Source organism: Vidua macroura, chromosome 8 (assembly GCF_024509145.1).
Source record: "Vidua macroura isolate BioBank_ID:100142 chromosome 8, ASM2450914v1, whole genome shotgun sequence".
NCBI lineage: Eukaryota > Metazoa > Chordata > Aves > Passeriformes > Viduidae > Vidua > Vidua macroura.
This window is the reverse complement of record NC_071578.1, coordinates 22,838,332-22,854,966: the sequence shown is the minus strand read 5'-3', so window position 1 is coordinate 22,854,966 and position 16,635 is coordinate 22,838,332. Positions and strand designations below refer to the sequence as shown.

The 16,635-nt window shown below is 34.9% G+C and overlaps 1 protein-coding gene across 8 annotated transcripts in view; it reads left to right on the top strand.

Annotated features, from left to right (window-relative positions):
• The window catches only part of KCNMA1 (potassium calcium-activated channel subfamily M alpha 1), a 426,357-nt gene that overhangs the window by 299,427 nt on the left and 110,295 nt on the right, over positions 1 to 16,635 (top strand). For all 8 annotated transcript variants that reach the window (XM_053983344.1, XM_053983342.1, XM_053983341.1 and 5 more), the window contains exons 15-16: positions 7,949 to 8,058; positions 10,333 to 10,401. In XM_053983344.1, the coding sequence (XP_053839319.1) occupies positions 7,949 to 8,058; positions 10,333 to 10,401 (179 nt within the window). The remainder of the gene's footprint in view (positions 1 to 7,948; positions 8,059 to 10,332; positions 10,402 to 16,635) is intronic.

Genomic DNA, 16,635 nt, shown 5'->3' with positions numbered 1-16,635 from the left:
GAAACAGAAAGACATTAACAGATCTTGTAACACCAAAAAAACCAGCACACACTTCCATGAAAAAGATTTTTGCTGAAAATTGGGCAATAAGCCAGGTTTTATCAGCTTATGTTTTCTTTTTTTTTTTCATTTTTATTCAGCAAGTATCTGACCTTTAAAATATTTTCCAAATCATCATCCATTTCCAGGGAGATATTTCTGGCATTTTGTGTTTTTGCTTGATTTTAGACAAACAGCAGGTTTGTCTATTAGAAAAGTTGCTACTGCTAAAACCACCCCAAATTTCTCAAAGTCCCATGTAGCAACAAAGCGCCAAGAAAAAAGGACTAGTCATTTTCCTCTTTTACATGAAGAAAGTAGTGGACCTCTGACTATGAATAAATAAGAAACATATGTTAAGGACTGAGGCTCAAAATTCTCACAACATCATTCATGTATTTGTTTCTCCTCAGTCTAAGAGCTCTTTTGGACTTAGATTGCAAATTTGTAACCCAGTTAGATTTCTGTGGCAGCTGTACTGGTTCACTGGACCAAGGCCTCCATTGCAGCAATCATTGCATCCTTCCTGGTGCATTTCAGGGACACTGATTCCAAACATAAAGGATGGGAAGTTTCCAGTCTCACAAGTGTTCTTAATGGGATGGGAAACACTGAAGTGAAAGGTAGGCCATGGTCCACTTCAAGTCCATTGTGCAAGTAAGCTGAAAATAAAAATATCCTCATGTCCTCAGATGAGAAAGCCAGGACTGTTCTCTTAGAGGTGCATATGTTGGTGCAGGACAGTGAGTCTTTATTTGCTTCTTATAAAGTCCTGACATTATTATGAAGGCATCTTTAGAAGACAGCAGGCTCCCATGAAAAATATTTCATACTATTGCATTTAATCAAAAAAGACCAGTTTTCAATATGAAAATAGGTCTGGGCTCTGCACTTTACTGCCTGCAGTTACAATATCTTCAACTTTGTTCATCTTTATTCATGTTCTGGAAAAAAAACCCAACTAAAAGAAATAAAAAAAATAATTGTTTTACTTCAGCAAACCTGGAATCTATCTGTGATTCCTCAGCATGTGGCCAATTGGATATTAATCCTTTCTACCTATATCCCAGAAGAAGTCTGTATATCTTGTGAACATCTCCTTGCCAGTCAGTTTGGTCTCTCTCACTCCTGCCTGCTGTAGTAACCCAAGACTCAGAGGAGTGTCAAACATTTGTGATAGTCACACTAATGAATGCAAATTACTGAGGCAGCCTGTTGCATGAACTCGGTCTTAGCATCAGAGTACATGTGAAAATTTTGCTCACCTTCTGTCTTTCCAAAATCAGAAGGGGGTCAGTTTTCTCCTAAGGAGCTCCAAATATATGAGTATCCTCAGAATCCTCAGTCCTAATTCAAGCTATTTTAATACTCATTTTAAACAGTGAGAAAGTGGAGAGATTCACAAAATGATAAAGTATACAAATGTCTTACTATGGGGGAACGATACTAGAAATACACACATTTATGGTCTGGATTTTTATCTAAAAACATTTAAAGAAGTGAAAATCTGGATATGTACAGGTACCATGTTTCCAGAATTTATATCTAACCACTTCTGCTATTATCTTAGCCAGCTATGTTTTCTTATTTTATAATACATATTTATAATAGTTCCAGTACAGTTACAGATTAGATCTCATTGATGAATAATTTTAAGCTGAAGGCTCAGCTTTGCAAGGCATTACTCAAATTACATCTGAGTATTTCTCTGTACACAGAATAGGCATAAAAATAGCAATGAATTTGATTTGGGGGAAGCTGTCATTGTCAGTTTTACTCTTGTGTCTGATTATATACAGTTATAAGCAGAGTAGTGTGCAGACATACCTTAACTTGTGTGGCTTCAAATGTCACCTTCACATGCTACTGGGAGGAAAAAGCACAATAAGAGAGTGCATTAAGATTGCAATTATCTGTTAATACTAGTTAAATATATGTTTACCACATAATTAAGAATTAATTTTCTAGGCAAGTAAAATGCACATCTTCACTTCTAAAGATCTCTGTCTAATTCAAAATCTGAAGCCAAATAAAAGAACAAGAATTGAGACACATTTCTTTATGTGACTCTAACCCTATTGCTGATAACAAAAGGTTTGTTTATTTAGCTGAAAGGATGAACTTTCTCATATCTGTCTCACTCTAAAAACTTGAAAAAGAAAACTTACTGAATAGTGGCTATGAATCATCAGTGCATTGTAGGAGAGCAGCTACATTGATTAGAAATGCTGAAGAGGGCTCTACTGAAGAGAAATATGTCCATTCCCTAAAATAACTTTCACGCCTTTTCATTAAGAACATTCAATTTAAGTACTGTCAGACCTTCACAAATTCCTTAGGTAAACATTATTAGTGGAGTCTCTCACCAGTTAGGAGATTTTCAGGAAAACATATGGAAACTTCTGTATTTTTTAATGAAAGCTTAAAATGTGGGTTTATTCCATGACTGTAGAGTGATTAGAAAGTGATTTAATGTGCCATAAATGTTTGGTCAGTCAAACACAAATAAACATGATTGATGGTGACATTGCACACATTTTACTCATTATGTGTTACTTTACAGCAAAATTATTTGTGTAAACAGTCTGCTCAGTGTTAGAAGTAAAACAAACTAAGAAACCTCAAAATATTATATTTTTTCCTAATATTTTCCTTTTGGTTTTTAGCACTATTATTTTGGTAATATCATATGGAATCCTTTGTATTCTTTTCGGCACCAAACTGAACAAAAAGAAATTAGCTAAAAAAGATTAATGTTCTGTAAACACTTAAAGACAGATAGATTGCACCAAACTATATGCTAAGGGAAAAAAACCCCACAAAACGTTACACCTGTAAACTGTATTTTAATTATCCAGTCTTCTTATAACTTAGACTGTTACTGTTGTAATAAAAAGGGAATTTGGACTCTTTATTAACTTGCACAGTCTGAGAAAAATATGGAAATACTGTACTGTACTGCAAGTCCTGTATTTGAATTAGCAAGTGCATACCAGAAGTCTGTCTATATGAAAAACATTGCAAAAAGCAGATATGTGGAAAAATAGGAAGAAGTGATTAAATTTTGTACAGGCCAATCTACAACCTACAAGCCAAATTAGTACTGTGTAAATTAATAAAATGTGGAATGTGGTACTCGAGTGTAACACAAGTCCACAGCCAAATTAGTTTTGTCTTTTCTCTATAGGTAAGTCAGCCCGGACACCTCATTCCAGATACGAAAATTATCTAGAGCTGTCTCTATTATAGTCTAAGCTATTTTGAGAGTAGGAGTGTTTTGTGGGCTCTTTCAGCAGCTTTTGCTCACACTTACACATATGCAATGCCCACTTTACATTCCTTTCTAGTCCAGGCTGACAGAGAGACATAATAAAGCCGCACAGATTTACATCAGTTGGGTGCTTACCTACATTTATGGAACACATCAACTTGTTTGCTCTTTATTTTTGACCACCTAGGCAGCCTAGGAATGCTTCAAAGTGTAGAACTGGAGAATGAACAGTGAATTCCTTGACATGTAGGAGGGCTTTAAGAGGGGAGTGAGGAGGAAATGCAATGTTTCAATTTATTGTGAGGTTCTTCAGGAAGCTGCATAATAAACTGATTACATGATCCTACTCACAGGACGTAGATCAAATATTAAATGTGGCCTGTTACTAAATACATTTATCTTCAAAGATAATGTATCTACAAAGATCATGTAAAGATCTTCCTGACTGTAGTGTTTTTAAATCATTGATTCTAGGAATTAAAACCTTTTGTGGTTTAAAACTGTTTGCTCTGTATACATAGTCCTTGTGATAAGAGTGTGTTTGTCTTGGGCTAAAGTCTACCATGGGACTGCATTTTCAGTCAATCATTTGAACAGATCAACGTGAGTCTATCCTTTGCCTCATGAGTGGATAGAAATCTTGCCCTATTTTGTATATTTGAAACTGTTAGAAGTAGAGCCTGTATCCCTTTCAGTTCAAATCCAACAAGGCCAGAATCTGAAAAATAATTAGATGTCATTATATTTCAAGGACACTCTCTCTGCCTTGACCCACTACAAAATTCTACATTAGTATTAATGGGGAAAAGTCTATAAATGTAATTTGAAATTAGAACTAATCTCAGTTAGCATATTTGATGTTTTATAAAATATAGTCTTTTTATACAAATTTTCAAAATCAATCTTGCATACAGAAAGCTGTGGAAATAGTTGACTGAGATTGTAAAGTCTTCATAGTACAAAGGATATTTGTTAACTTTGATTTCAACAGACAATGGAATTGAGTAGAGAAGTAGTTGATAATTTATAATAATTAAGCAAATGCAATTATAAGACTGCAAATCTAAGAAGCTTCACTCTATGATATGAACATAAGAACAGCTTTCAGCCAATTACTTTTCTGTCAGATTTAGATATCCATATGCAAAGGCATAACAAAACTAGACATTCACTCAAGTGGTTTGGGTGGATGAAAGGGCATTGTAGGTGAATGGGAGAAAATATTTTAGTTACATTGCTTTCACTGTACACATCCTTTTCAACTACCAATCAAGAATATTCCAAGTCATATTGAGTTAGGACAACGAGTTATAGCTTTAAACTGGCAGAAGGCAGGATTGGATAAGGTATGAGGATGGAACTTTACTGTGAGGGTGGTGAGGCACTGGAACAGGTTGCCTACAGAAGTTGTGGTTGCCTCATACCTGGGAGTGTCCAAAGCCACTGAACAGCCTGGACTAATGGAAAGCGTCCCTGCCTACATCAGGGAGGGTGGAATGAGACTGTCTTTAAGGTCCCTTCCAACCCAAACCATTCTATGGTTTTGTGGGTACTTTTCATTCTCATCTATATTGTTTGAGATAGAGAATTAGAACATTAAACATCCTCAAAGGCATTGTCCTATTTTGTGCTCTTTCTATGGTGGTGATGAGCTGATCTTATTCAATGCTAAGGAGCAGATTTTACATCTGCTTTCACTGTTCTATAAAGGAATTGTATATCCACCATCCTTTGTCTTGCAAAATGAAATGAAAATGCAATGAAAAATCCTAGGTCACAGCACAACTCTAGCATTTGTTCTCTATCTTGATCGTGATACTTAGATCTTGGCAGAAGAGATTATATAGCATGATCAGGTTCAGATACACTCAGTCTCTTTCATGTAACTATGTCACTACACTGAAAAGCAAATGCTATGAGCAAGATAGTTCTTTTGGAGCTACAGAACTCCTGATAATTACACTGCTGGGTGTATTAAAGGCTTTCATTTTTTTTCTGACAATACTAATGGCTCTTCTTGCAAGAGCTACACCACTTTTTCATATCTCTGTCACCATGTCTCACTAGAAATTGATTGTATTATGTAAATATATTTGCTGGTAACAATGTATATATATATCTATATATAAGATAGAGGAGAGCAGAGGAGTATCATGACTTAAAGAAAGATTCAGATGAAAATTACATTTCTTCTCTTGGATTGCACTATGTAATTTTCCAGCTATTCTTCATATAGGCTATTGAAGCAGTGGCTAATTTGTTTTATGACTATCAGGAGACAGAATTGCAGTATGACTTAGGGAGACATAATAATGTATGCAGTACTAGAGAGGAATCAGGAAGATACAGATAGAAGTTGTTTTGGTAGTATGGCCCATTCTGGATCGGTTCCATTAGTTACCTAAACTTTAAAATATCATCATAAAGGCTTAAAGTACTGAAGAGCATAATGACTCCTAAAATATTTTTTCTCACAAAAGATACCAGGCAGGTGACCATCTGTCTCTTTGAAATCACTGGGAAAATATCATGGTTCAGAAAAAAACAGAAAGATCACGTTTAGTCGACTGTTACAATCATCTTATAATAATATTTTATAGCATCCCAAATATCAGCAATTCTTTAAATTCTATAATCAACATTTTGTGGTATCCTAACAGATCATGTCCTAAACACTTCAGTCACCTAATGAAGTTTAATGTAACACTAACTGTTATCTATGGTGCTTGCTCATTGCTTTGGGAATGTTTGGTTTTTTCCAGTCCTTTCTTGGTCCTTGACTAAGGGTGAATATTTAGCTATAGGCTGATCTGGAATTCTTTCCTCCAAATCAAAACCATCTGCCTAAAGAAAAGAAAGCAAGGGAGGAAAATAGAAAGGGAGATACATAATGTATTTGTATATTTTTTTCCAACCCCAGGTGGTGTCAATGTAAGAAAAGCCACAAAATAGACCAAAATTTACAAACATGCCCTTGCTATCATTACTCTTAGTTTTTTACCAAGCCTGCACTTTATCTCTCTTCTGTATATAGAGCTGCTGATCAGCAACATTTGCAAGCTTCCTATAAATAAAAGGGTTATAAAAAATGTGATATGGCTTCTCTGTGTGTGGTGGGGAATAAAAAAAAACACAATGCAAATCCCTTTTACCATCCCACATGGCCTCTGAATGGTGAAACAATTACTGTGGAAGAAATTTCTCCTGATTGTTTGCAGCCCACTTGTCAGGCTGTATATGATTTGGAACATCTCCATATTGCAATTTATTCTTTCAGTCATTTACATCTCCAGAACTAAAGTAACTTATTTCTTGGCAGCATGTCAACAGGAGGAGGGAATAAAACAACAACAAAAAAAACCAACCAAAAACAAACAAACAAGGCAAAACCCAAACAAATAATAATAAAAAAACCCCCTAAACCTCACAAAAAAAAAAAAAAAACCAAAGAAAAAAAAAAAAAAACAAGAGGAAAAAATCATTTAAACTTACATTTCACCAGGTTTCTTAACAAGTTTCCATCCGCCTGTTCTTTGGAGCATTTTTTTTTGAAAGAGTGCCTTTTGGCTAGTTTAACATGAGAAAAAGCTTGATGAATCCCAAATTAATAATCAGCCTGTGGAATAAAAATGCAATCTTTTCTAAAATACTATATGAAGTCCTGTCAAAATAGCTCTGGAATACTGAAATTTGAAAACCTGAAATTTTTTGGTACAAGAGAATCATAGAATCACAGAATATCTTGAGTTTGAAGGGACTGACAAGGATCATTGAGTCCAACTCCTGATCCTGCTCAGGACATCCCCAAGAGTGACACCATGTGCCTGAGAGCATTGTCCAAACACTGCTCGAGCTCTGTCAGGCTGGTGCTGTGACCTCTGCCCCGGGGAGCTGTTCCAGTGCCCAGCCACCCTCTGGTGAAGAACCTTTTCCTGATATCCTATACATCCCCTGAGGTATAGGCTGTTCAGCCTGGAGAAGAGAAGGTTGTGTGGAGACCTTGTAGAAATCTTCCAGTATCTGAAGTGGGCTGCAGAGAAGCCAGAGGGGGATTATTTGTTACAAACTGTAGTGATAGGACAAGAAGTGGTAGGTAAAACCTGAGGAGAAATTTAGGCTAAATATTTGGAAGAAATTCTTTACTGTGAGAGCAGTTAAACACTGGAATAGGTTGCCCAGGGAGGTTGTGGATGCCCCAGTTTGGGCGGTGTTCAAGGCCAGGTTGGATAAGGCCTTAAGCAACCTGGTCTAGTGAGAGCTGTCCTTCCCATGGCAGGAAGGTGATCTTTAAGGTCCTTTCCAACCCTTAACATTCTGTGATTCTACTATTTTAAAAAGAGAAAATTGGGAAACTTTTTTTCCTCATGCTCTTTACAACTTTATTTCATCCTATGGTCAGTGTGATTGACAAGAATTATTTTTGCATATGATACTTGATTTACTTACTACAGGGACTCTGTTTTGAGTTTTTTTTCCTCAACTTTCTAGAAAATCTTTTAAAAATAAGCGATGTTAATTGCCATAACTGTGTACTGACTTATGTGTTAAAATCTGTTTCATGTTTAAGCAGTTGTTTGTAAGTTTCAAAGAAAGCTCTGATTTTTACTCAGAACTCTGCATCTGTTTCTTTGGTTTTAGATTGAGGAGGATACGTGGCAGAAATACTACCTGGAAGGAGTTGCAAATGAAATGTATACAGAATATCTGTCTAGTGCCTTTGTGGGTTTGTCCTTCCCTGCAGTTTGTGAGTAAGTAGAAATACATTTAATATACAGAAATATTTACCTTCTTGTAAGAGAAATCTAATTTTTTTTTTTTTACACGAGACCATTTCAGTCTACTAAAGTCCTAATGTTGCTACATCAGATGGTGTCTAATAAAATAACCATTAAAGCAATCACTGCATGGAAGTATCTGAAATATTGTAATGCCTGGTTTCAGGAAAGATTTGTAATTAAGTGATTGTAAATGAAAGCATAAATATTTTTGATCTTGAACAAACTAATCAGCAATCTTTTTAAATTGAGTTATTTACTCACAAGCACTAGCCTGTTATTTTTCTAATGATTCCCATTCTTTGAATAGTGGTGGTCAACATGACCATCTTGGCTTGTGTTCCATTCCAAGGAAACTATTCATTAATGTAAATAGATGTCATGGAGTCATGTAAGCAGTGTGGCACTCAGAGCTCTGTAGAAAAGGTTTCAAACCATTTGCAGCAAGTGAAATATGTCAGAGAAAAGATATGTCTGTTCAGTTATGAGAAAGAAGCACATAGTACATAACCATAGTGTAAGCCATGTGACAGCTTCATTTCTGGAGACTGAAAACTGCTTAGCCTAGAATGAGTCTGTGAATGAGAGATTTGTATGCATAAGGTTTGTATAATACGTACTCTGTCCAGATAATCAGGTTAGTTAGCACACTCATATTTCCTTTTGCTTGGCCTTGCTCTTCATTCCAGTCGTACTGGCTGTGGACACTATTTGCTAGGGACTGTGCAAATGCTTAAAAAGAGACAGACCCTGCTTGGATGAGCTTGGTGTCAAACTAGTAAACATAGGAAAACTTCTGAAGACTCCATTCTTAGAGGAGGATATAGATGGAGAAGTAAAATACAATCTCTTATGTAAAGGAGGATGAGTATACTTCTACTCCTCTAACTTCCCCACCTTTCCCAATTTTTACAGGAGCAAAAGCATGGCATTAGAATGAGAGAGAAGCAACTGTTAGACAAATATTATCCATTTAGAAATTGTCTACATTGTCTACATAGGGATGTAGCTATGACAGAGCCCAGTCTTCAATTTGCTGGTAAAGTTAAGGGGTTCTCAATCCATTCTTCTCCATGTCAGCCAATCTCTGTTGAGTTTACTGAGAGAAGAAGTTTTTTACTATAGGGACAAAAGTTTGTGTGGATTTCTTGAAATAGGAAATCACATAATTCAGAAAAGTATATTACATTCAGAATGAATGGTAGTTTGTGCTGTTAACTCTAGCTACAGTAATAAAAATTAAATCTCCACACCAAACCATTTTCAAATGTGTCAAGTCTATATCAGTTTGTAGGAAGATGTGACTGAGACTGTATTTGACATAAAGCTGACATTCATTTATCTGTGCTGGTAGAATGAAGATAAAATAATCAATAAAGAAAGGGTTGCTTATTGAGATTAGAAACATGTCTAAATTTTGGAGCTCTCCTCAAGCACTTTAATTAATGAGTTTAGTGCATAGGTATTCTCATTACTGTAATAATTGACTGCTCGATTTCCAGAAGAACCAAAGGACAAGGACAGCAAAACGTCCATTGCATTGGTTTGTGAAGGGGAAATTGAATCGGTGGATAGTCTTAGTGTATTCAGCTACCCATGAAATATACAGACTTTGAGAACAGGTTTTGTAGTGTAGCTTTTAAAATTCATGCAGTCAATGACATTTTAAAAGTCTGAAACTAAATGAAATGTTCTGCTTCCTTAGGTTATTTGTCATAAATGCAAGTCTAGGAATGTAAATAGGCTACCATGCAGTCTGGATAACAAAGAGTGTGCAGAGACAGTGAGGATGGGACACTCAGTATTGCTGAAGAATTTCAAGCTTTTGATGTCAACACTAGGGTGAAGAATTAGACAGAAACAGAAGTTAATATCAGTCTGCAAGTTCTGTTTATAACTCCACATGTGTGTACTGTGTGAACATATTCCAACCAGTATATTTTCAATACATGAGTGTAGTTCCTAACATTCTGTGCCCTTGGATATTGCTGGACCAGGTGTGGATGATGTTGATTGAAGATAAACTAACCAATCTGTCTCCCATAGTTCAGAGCCTTCTAATATTTAGTAACGTAAGGCTAACCTTCACCCAGGTTCTAGGCCTACCACTCTCTACCCCAAAATTTTCCTAATGAGGCCAGCATATCTCTGCATTGACACTCGAGCTAGCGGTGGGAGCAGCCACCTGTCCATATGTGATGTTGGCTGTGAAGAGGGACTGACTCCTGGCCTCTTCTCTTCCTGCAGACTGGTGTTTGCGAAACTGAAGCTCTTAATGATAGCCATAGAATACAAGTCGGAGAAGCGCGAAAGCAGGTACGTGCTGTGCCACCGACTTTGGAAGTTCTCCAATGCACTGTCAATAATTTTGCCTGCTTTTTTTTTCAGAATGAACATAGCAATTCTTTGAAACATTTCAGAATGTAATTAGCATGCCATCGCATTGCAGCATTTCACATAGGACTGAAAGGATTTCTGCCCTTTTCCTCCCTAAAATTAACCCAAGTCAGAATGTTTAGTAAAAAGTGAGGTAGTGCATATGTCTCATCTCCAGGACTAATTTTACTTATGGAAAAGCTTACAATTTTTGTATTTATAGCATATCACTTTTAATCAGAGGTCCAAATTAAACTACTGAAAACAGAAGTGATATCAAAATTCATTATAGCTATGTGTATTTTCAAAATAAAAATTTCATTTAAATTAGTTTGGGAGAACCAATTCAGATACAATACAGCATAAACAAATATAGGGTAAACATAATATTTAAATGGTATCTGTTCTGACAAATAATAACATGAATAACATCATGAAACTGGAAAATATTAGTTTAGCCTTGAAATGACCAATTTGCTGTTTTTTTTGTCAACCAAAAAGAAAAAAATAATATTTTTAGTACAGATTCACAGATGGGAAGTGTTTCTTGCATTTTTGTTTTTGTGCAAAGGTTCATAGAAATATGATTGAACATTTGAGTCAATCTTCCATCAACTTGTCCATTAGTGCTTTAAACAATATTCATTTTTATGTAACAAAAATGTTATAAGTGTTCTATGCAACATGTGGAGTGTCATATAATAAAAAAAAAAAGACAATACTGACTTTGAGAGGAATTTGATTTTCCTCTTTCCAAATTACGTTTTGTACTGCTGTAGTAAACTGGAAGTGATGCATACTACTTCATCTTCTTTTTGGCCACTAATTACCTTTTTGTGGCCAAAGGGCACTTTTGAGGAAAATTTCCTCTTCTCACAGGGGAACCAATTCTATCAATTGAACTCATTCTACATTTTCTGGGGTTTTGAAAGTTTAATACTCAGTATTAACTTCCATAATTTTTCTTTATTAAATGAATCTATAAAACCTGTGTTAGACATTTGACATGGAAAAAGCAGTGCTACAACTATTTATGAGTATTTCCATGCCCTATAGTTGATTTTGCTGGATTCTTCCATATGTTGTAAAATTAAATGTGAAGTGGTGTGCGTACTATTGGATATCATTTTTGTTCACACTATTGCTGATTAAGAAATCCTTTTTTTTTGCTATCAGATTTTTTATGCTGTATTTAGCTCCTTTGGACTCTTAAATTACTTTTCCACTGAAAGACCTCATTCTGCATTAGCTAATGTGAAGCAAACAATCTATTCTTCTGTCTATGAACAATTTCATCTCTTGCTAGAAAAAGGAAAAATATTATAGTAACAGCAGTGGAACAATTTACCAGATTTTGTGTCTTCAATATTAATAAATATTTGGTTTCTGTTTTTCTCCTAACAATTATTGGCCAACTTTATATTGCCATTACTTCAGTTGTCATTTACTTACATAATTGCTAATATTGCAGTCTTTTGCAGTAATAACAGATTTTTCTTGGCTTCCATATCATTCTTTACATTAACTTCAGTGGGAGTTGGATTGAGTTCTTAATCAAAAGGTGATGCAGAGGATCCCACAAAAAGTAAAACAGTGTGATACAATCATATATTTCTTACTTAAAGCCACACAGGTAACAGTTTGAAATAATTATTATAGTAGGGGAAAAAAGAGCCTAGAATTGCTGGACTAGCAAAGAGATATTAACAGCTGGATTTGTTGAATATGCATGTAGCAAGAGGAGGGCATATAGGGTAGATAGTCACATTTTCTTATAACCCTGATCCACAGTAATATCTGCTCATTTTCTTAACCAGTGATAATTTTATAGTCACTGTTTGATCAATCACAGAGCCACCTGCAGCATATCTTTACTGTTCCACTTGTTCCTGTGCTCTTCAAGTCAAATATGTTAACTAGATATTTGTGGTTTTCTAATCCTTTAGTCAAATCAGAAGGGTAATGCAACAAAACTTCTGTTTCTCACCTCCTAAGTATACTTGCATTTCCATGCATCTTATTAAATGAAAAGGTGCAGAATTAAAATAAAAGTTAGAATAACATAGTTTAGAAGCACAGTCTCTTTTTGAACAATATAAATTTGTCATTTGTCAATTATGTTTGTTGATGCTGACATTGGAAATATTTTATTCTGCTCAAATCCAAATTTTTTCCTTGTAATTCTTCATAAAGGTGAAATGAGAACTGGATATTTTTCAATATAATGAGAGTGACGAAAATAATGACAGTGACGAAACGTAGATACATGGTGATTTATTTTATAATTATACTTTGCATTCATGTTTTATAGAACTACGACAGAAGAAGTTTTATATCATTTAAAGTTTAGAGAAACAGTGTTAAATATAACTAAAAATTTAGAACATTATGTAGATGGCACCTTTCATTAAGTTCTGATACTTCCTGCCATTGCTGCGAGAGGTCTCAAAACAGTATTTTAAGCAGGAGAAATTCTCAAAGCATTCTTTCTACTTAAAGGATAAGAAGATCTTACTTCCAACTGTTTAATTTTTGTTACTAGTCATAATAAAATGTCTATATCATGAAATTATATGTCAGATTTGTTACTTACACAGGGAGTTTCTGTTAAGATTAGTTTCATTTGCCTTTGCACTCAGAGCTAAAGCAGAGAATAACATTCAGGGGTGTATGGAGCTCTAAGCAGTAGTAATGTAAGGGCATTCTAAATTTCCTAAGCCCCTCTTTAAATTTTCAAGTCAGTCTTAAGGATAAATACTAGTCCCATCCTATTAAATGGCAGACTTTTATTTGACTGTTAATATCTTCATTAGATGTAGAATGGCATAAATAGTAATTTACCTCTGCTATTTTTTTTTTTTTTCTGTCCAGGCAGCCTCCTGGATTCTAGTTTTCTAAATCTTTCTGATTTGCAGTCAAATTATGCTAACTCTACTGTAGTGGATTTGAAATCAATAGTAATTAAAAATTATCAGAACTCTACCCAAGCTAATATTGCTGTACATCTTAGTGGCAGCTGAGCTTCCTGCCTGCATTTTTTTTCTTCTTTTTTCCTGACTACTAATAAAGCTACACAAAACAGAAAGCATGCCTTGATAACAAGTTTTGTCAGTTTAGGTAGGTAATTAATAACAATTATGATTTTACAGGATTGCTTAAAAGCCGATATTCAAGCCTAAATATAAGTAATATAGTTACAAATATGATAAATGCATATTAGTCTTCATATCATGGATAGAGTATCTAGAGTATGTTTATTGTTTTACACAACTGCTTCTCATCAAGGTATCTTAAAGATTCATTAAAAAACCCCATTATTAGATTTCTTTTAACCTTTGCATTTGTCTATTTGATAATAAATAACAATAAATTTTTATAATAATAATAAATTATTTCTCAGCTATTGAAGAAATCTCTAAATTTACAAAACTCAATTTAGAGTGTTTCTGACCAGCTACTAAAGTCTGAATTCTAGTAACTCCCACTCACGGTATGAGTTAACCATTCCTTCATCTCTAATTGCTTTCTGGGAATATTATAACCCATGATTAAGAACAGGAAGCACTTAAATTATTTTTTGTCTCCCTGGTACAAGCCAAATACTGTCACTGAAATAACGCTCTTAGCTCATTTGGAGAGGTTTTGCTTTTTTTGTAGAAAAATGCAAAGGAAACATGGAGAACATGAAACTGAAAATATCCCAATGTTAAATATATAGCAAAAAATAACAGTTCAAAATTCAGACATTCAAACTCCTCATCTGAAATCCCTTTTAGAGAGATTTCTGCCTTTCTTTACCCCCTGTCTTTTTATTCTACATAGCTAAGCAAGAAGGAAAGCCTAACCAGGATTCTTCCCTCCTTGTTCCCCATTTATACTCTGCTTGTTAAAATTTTCTCTTTGTCTATCCATATATTTGTTCTCATTCTCAGCAGAAAAACCTTTAAGCCTTGAAGACTTTTAAATAAAGGGTTTTTTTGCTTTTGCTTTGGTGTCAGTTGATTTCTTATCAAAGTGTTTGATTTGCAATTTTTTTCTTGTCGTTTGCAGAAGCCGAAAGCGGTATGCCCTCTTCGTTACCTTTCCTTCCAACCTCAATCCTACCTTCACTCCTTCTAACTTCAGGACTAATTCCTTGCCAAGAACACAGGAAGATAACATCTTTGTCTATCTTTCTCTGTATATACACACACATATATACCTATATATATTCATCTACTTATGTGTGTGTGTATATATATATCTGTGTATATATTTATATATGAGCCCCCAATCTCAAAGAGGAGAGAGAGAACAGCATTTTGTCTCTCCAGTGTTTCTTGTGACTCACGCACTAACTTCTTTGCAGGAAGTACAAAATAAAACAGAATTCGCTTTTTAGGCTTTTTTCCCCCATTTGTGGAGTCATTGATGTATCAGATTGTTGCATTTGAAAAGCAGATTTTACTGTTAATATCTCCTGTCCTCATTTTGACTGTATCATGACGATGTATATTTCGTCTTTACCAGCCCTTGTGCTGCCATGTTGTTTTCATATTCACACCTTCATTGATGTCCTTCTTTCCCCAGAATCTTCCTTCAAAACACGTCTTAAAATACAGTAGTTCATGTTCTCTTGCAGTCTCATTTTCCATTAACAGTAACCAAATACCTGATTCTTTGCATTTCTGGTCCTGTTTTGAGTCCAGTTACTCATAATACAGTACTCATTAAAGTTTTTGTACTGTTCCAGTGAAAGTGCCATGGATAGTTCGTATTATATGTCACATTCATTTTAATGACATTTATTAACTCATTTATGAAGAAGTTACTGAATGTATTTTTTTCTCAGCTTTGGAGTTTTTTTTGAGATGGCATGTTTTGCATTTTCTTTGGTGTACCATGCTGTGAGTCTAGTCTACATTCTATCATGCTGCTGTTGGTTTGGATGAAGTAAATAAGGCATGCTCTTCCATATTCTCGTCTCTTCTCATCTCTCTTCCCCTGACAGATTTTTTTTTCCCTAATTGCTTATAACAGTTTGTCTGACTGTCAGTGATGGTCTTTGGAGACCTGCTGTCATTGTCCAAACATTTCAATTTCCGTCTTCATTATACTCTTCAAGCTCTATTTTCCATGTCTGTTCTGTTGTGTATGTTGTATGTGTTATATGTATTTAAGTTTTAGTCTTATTTTCCTATAGTTTCTGAGTAGATGTGTGATAAGAGAGGTGGCTTCCTGTCAGTTTGGCATTATTGATATGATCCAACTGCAGAGAAGTTACTGCAACACTTAGCATCTCCAAGGATCTGCAGCTGTTGCACCTCTACTTTGCTTCTTGCTTTTAAGTATATCTTATCTTGTGGTGAAGGCATGTTAATGCTGGCATGATGAGCAATATGAAGAAGTGTTGTACCAAGTGAAGTTGCTTGCTCCCAGAATAAAGTATATTGTTCTGCCTCATTGTTCTGATAATGAATCACTTCTGGAACCAGAAGGAATAATTTAATTGTTTTCAAGTGTATTGAGTTCACCATCACTATTGAACTAGTTTGGAGTATGCCCAAATAAAATACCTCATGCACATCCTGTAGACCAAGACTTAGGTGCTGTTGTAAAAAATTTAAGTCCTGGGAGCAACCTTTTATATGCTTGTAGTAATATACTGTAGCATGTAATGTGCACTGTGTCTTTTGCCTTGTATTCTTTTCAGTGTCTTACTAGATTTTGCTGTATAGAGCAATATGGAGCATTATGAATTAATGTCAGTGATAGAGCCCAGAAGAAAGAAGCAATACTTATGAGTTACAATTAGTGTGAAAACTGGTATGTGCACAACTCCCACTATGAGATTTGTGCATTTACACTCACACTCTACTTCAAAACATACCCTAAAACAAAAAATATTATTTCCAACTACTTCTATAGTTGGATGAATGACATTGTGTGTTTTAAAAGGCCATTATGCTAATAGTGGTACATTTTATCTGGGCATAGCATGAAACAATCAAGAATAATAACTGGTTTTGTTTAAAAGTATGGTAGAGATAGTAAATAATACCACATAATTTTGTTTAAGATAATGTATTCATAGTACTTAAACAATATTATATCTTCCTGATTACTAGATGATATTGCTACTGTTTGAGTTGCATGGGGAATGGTACAGTACATCTACCACAAGATTTAAAACAG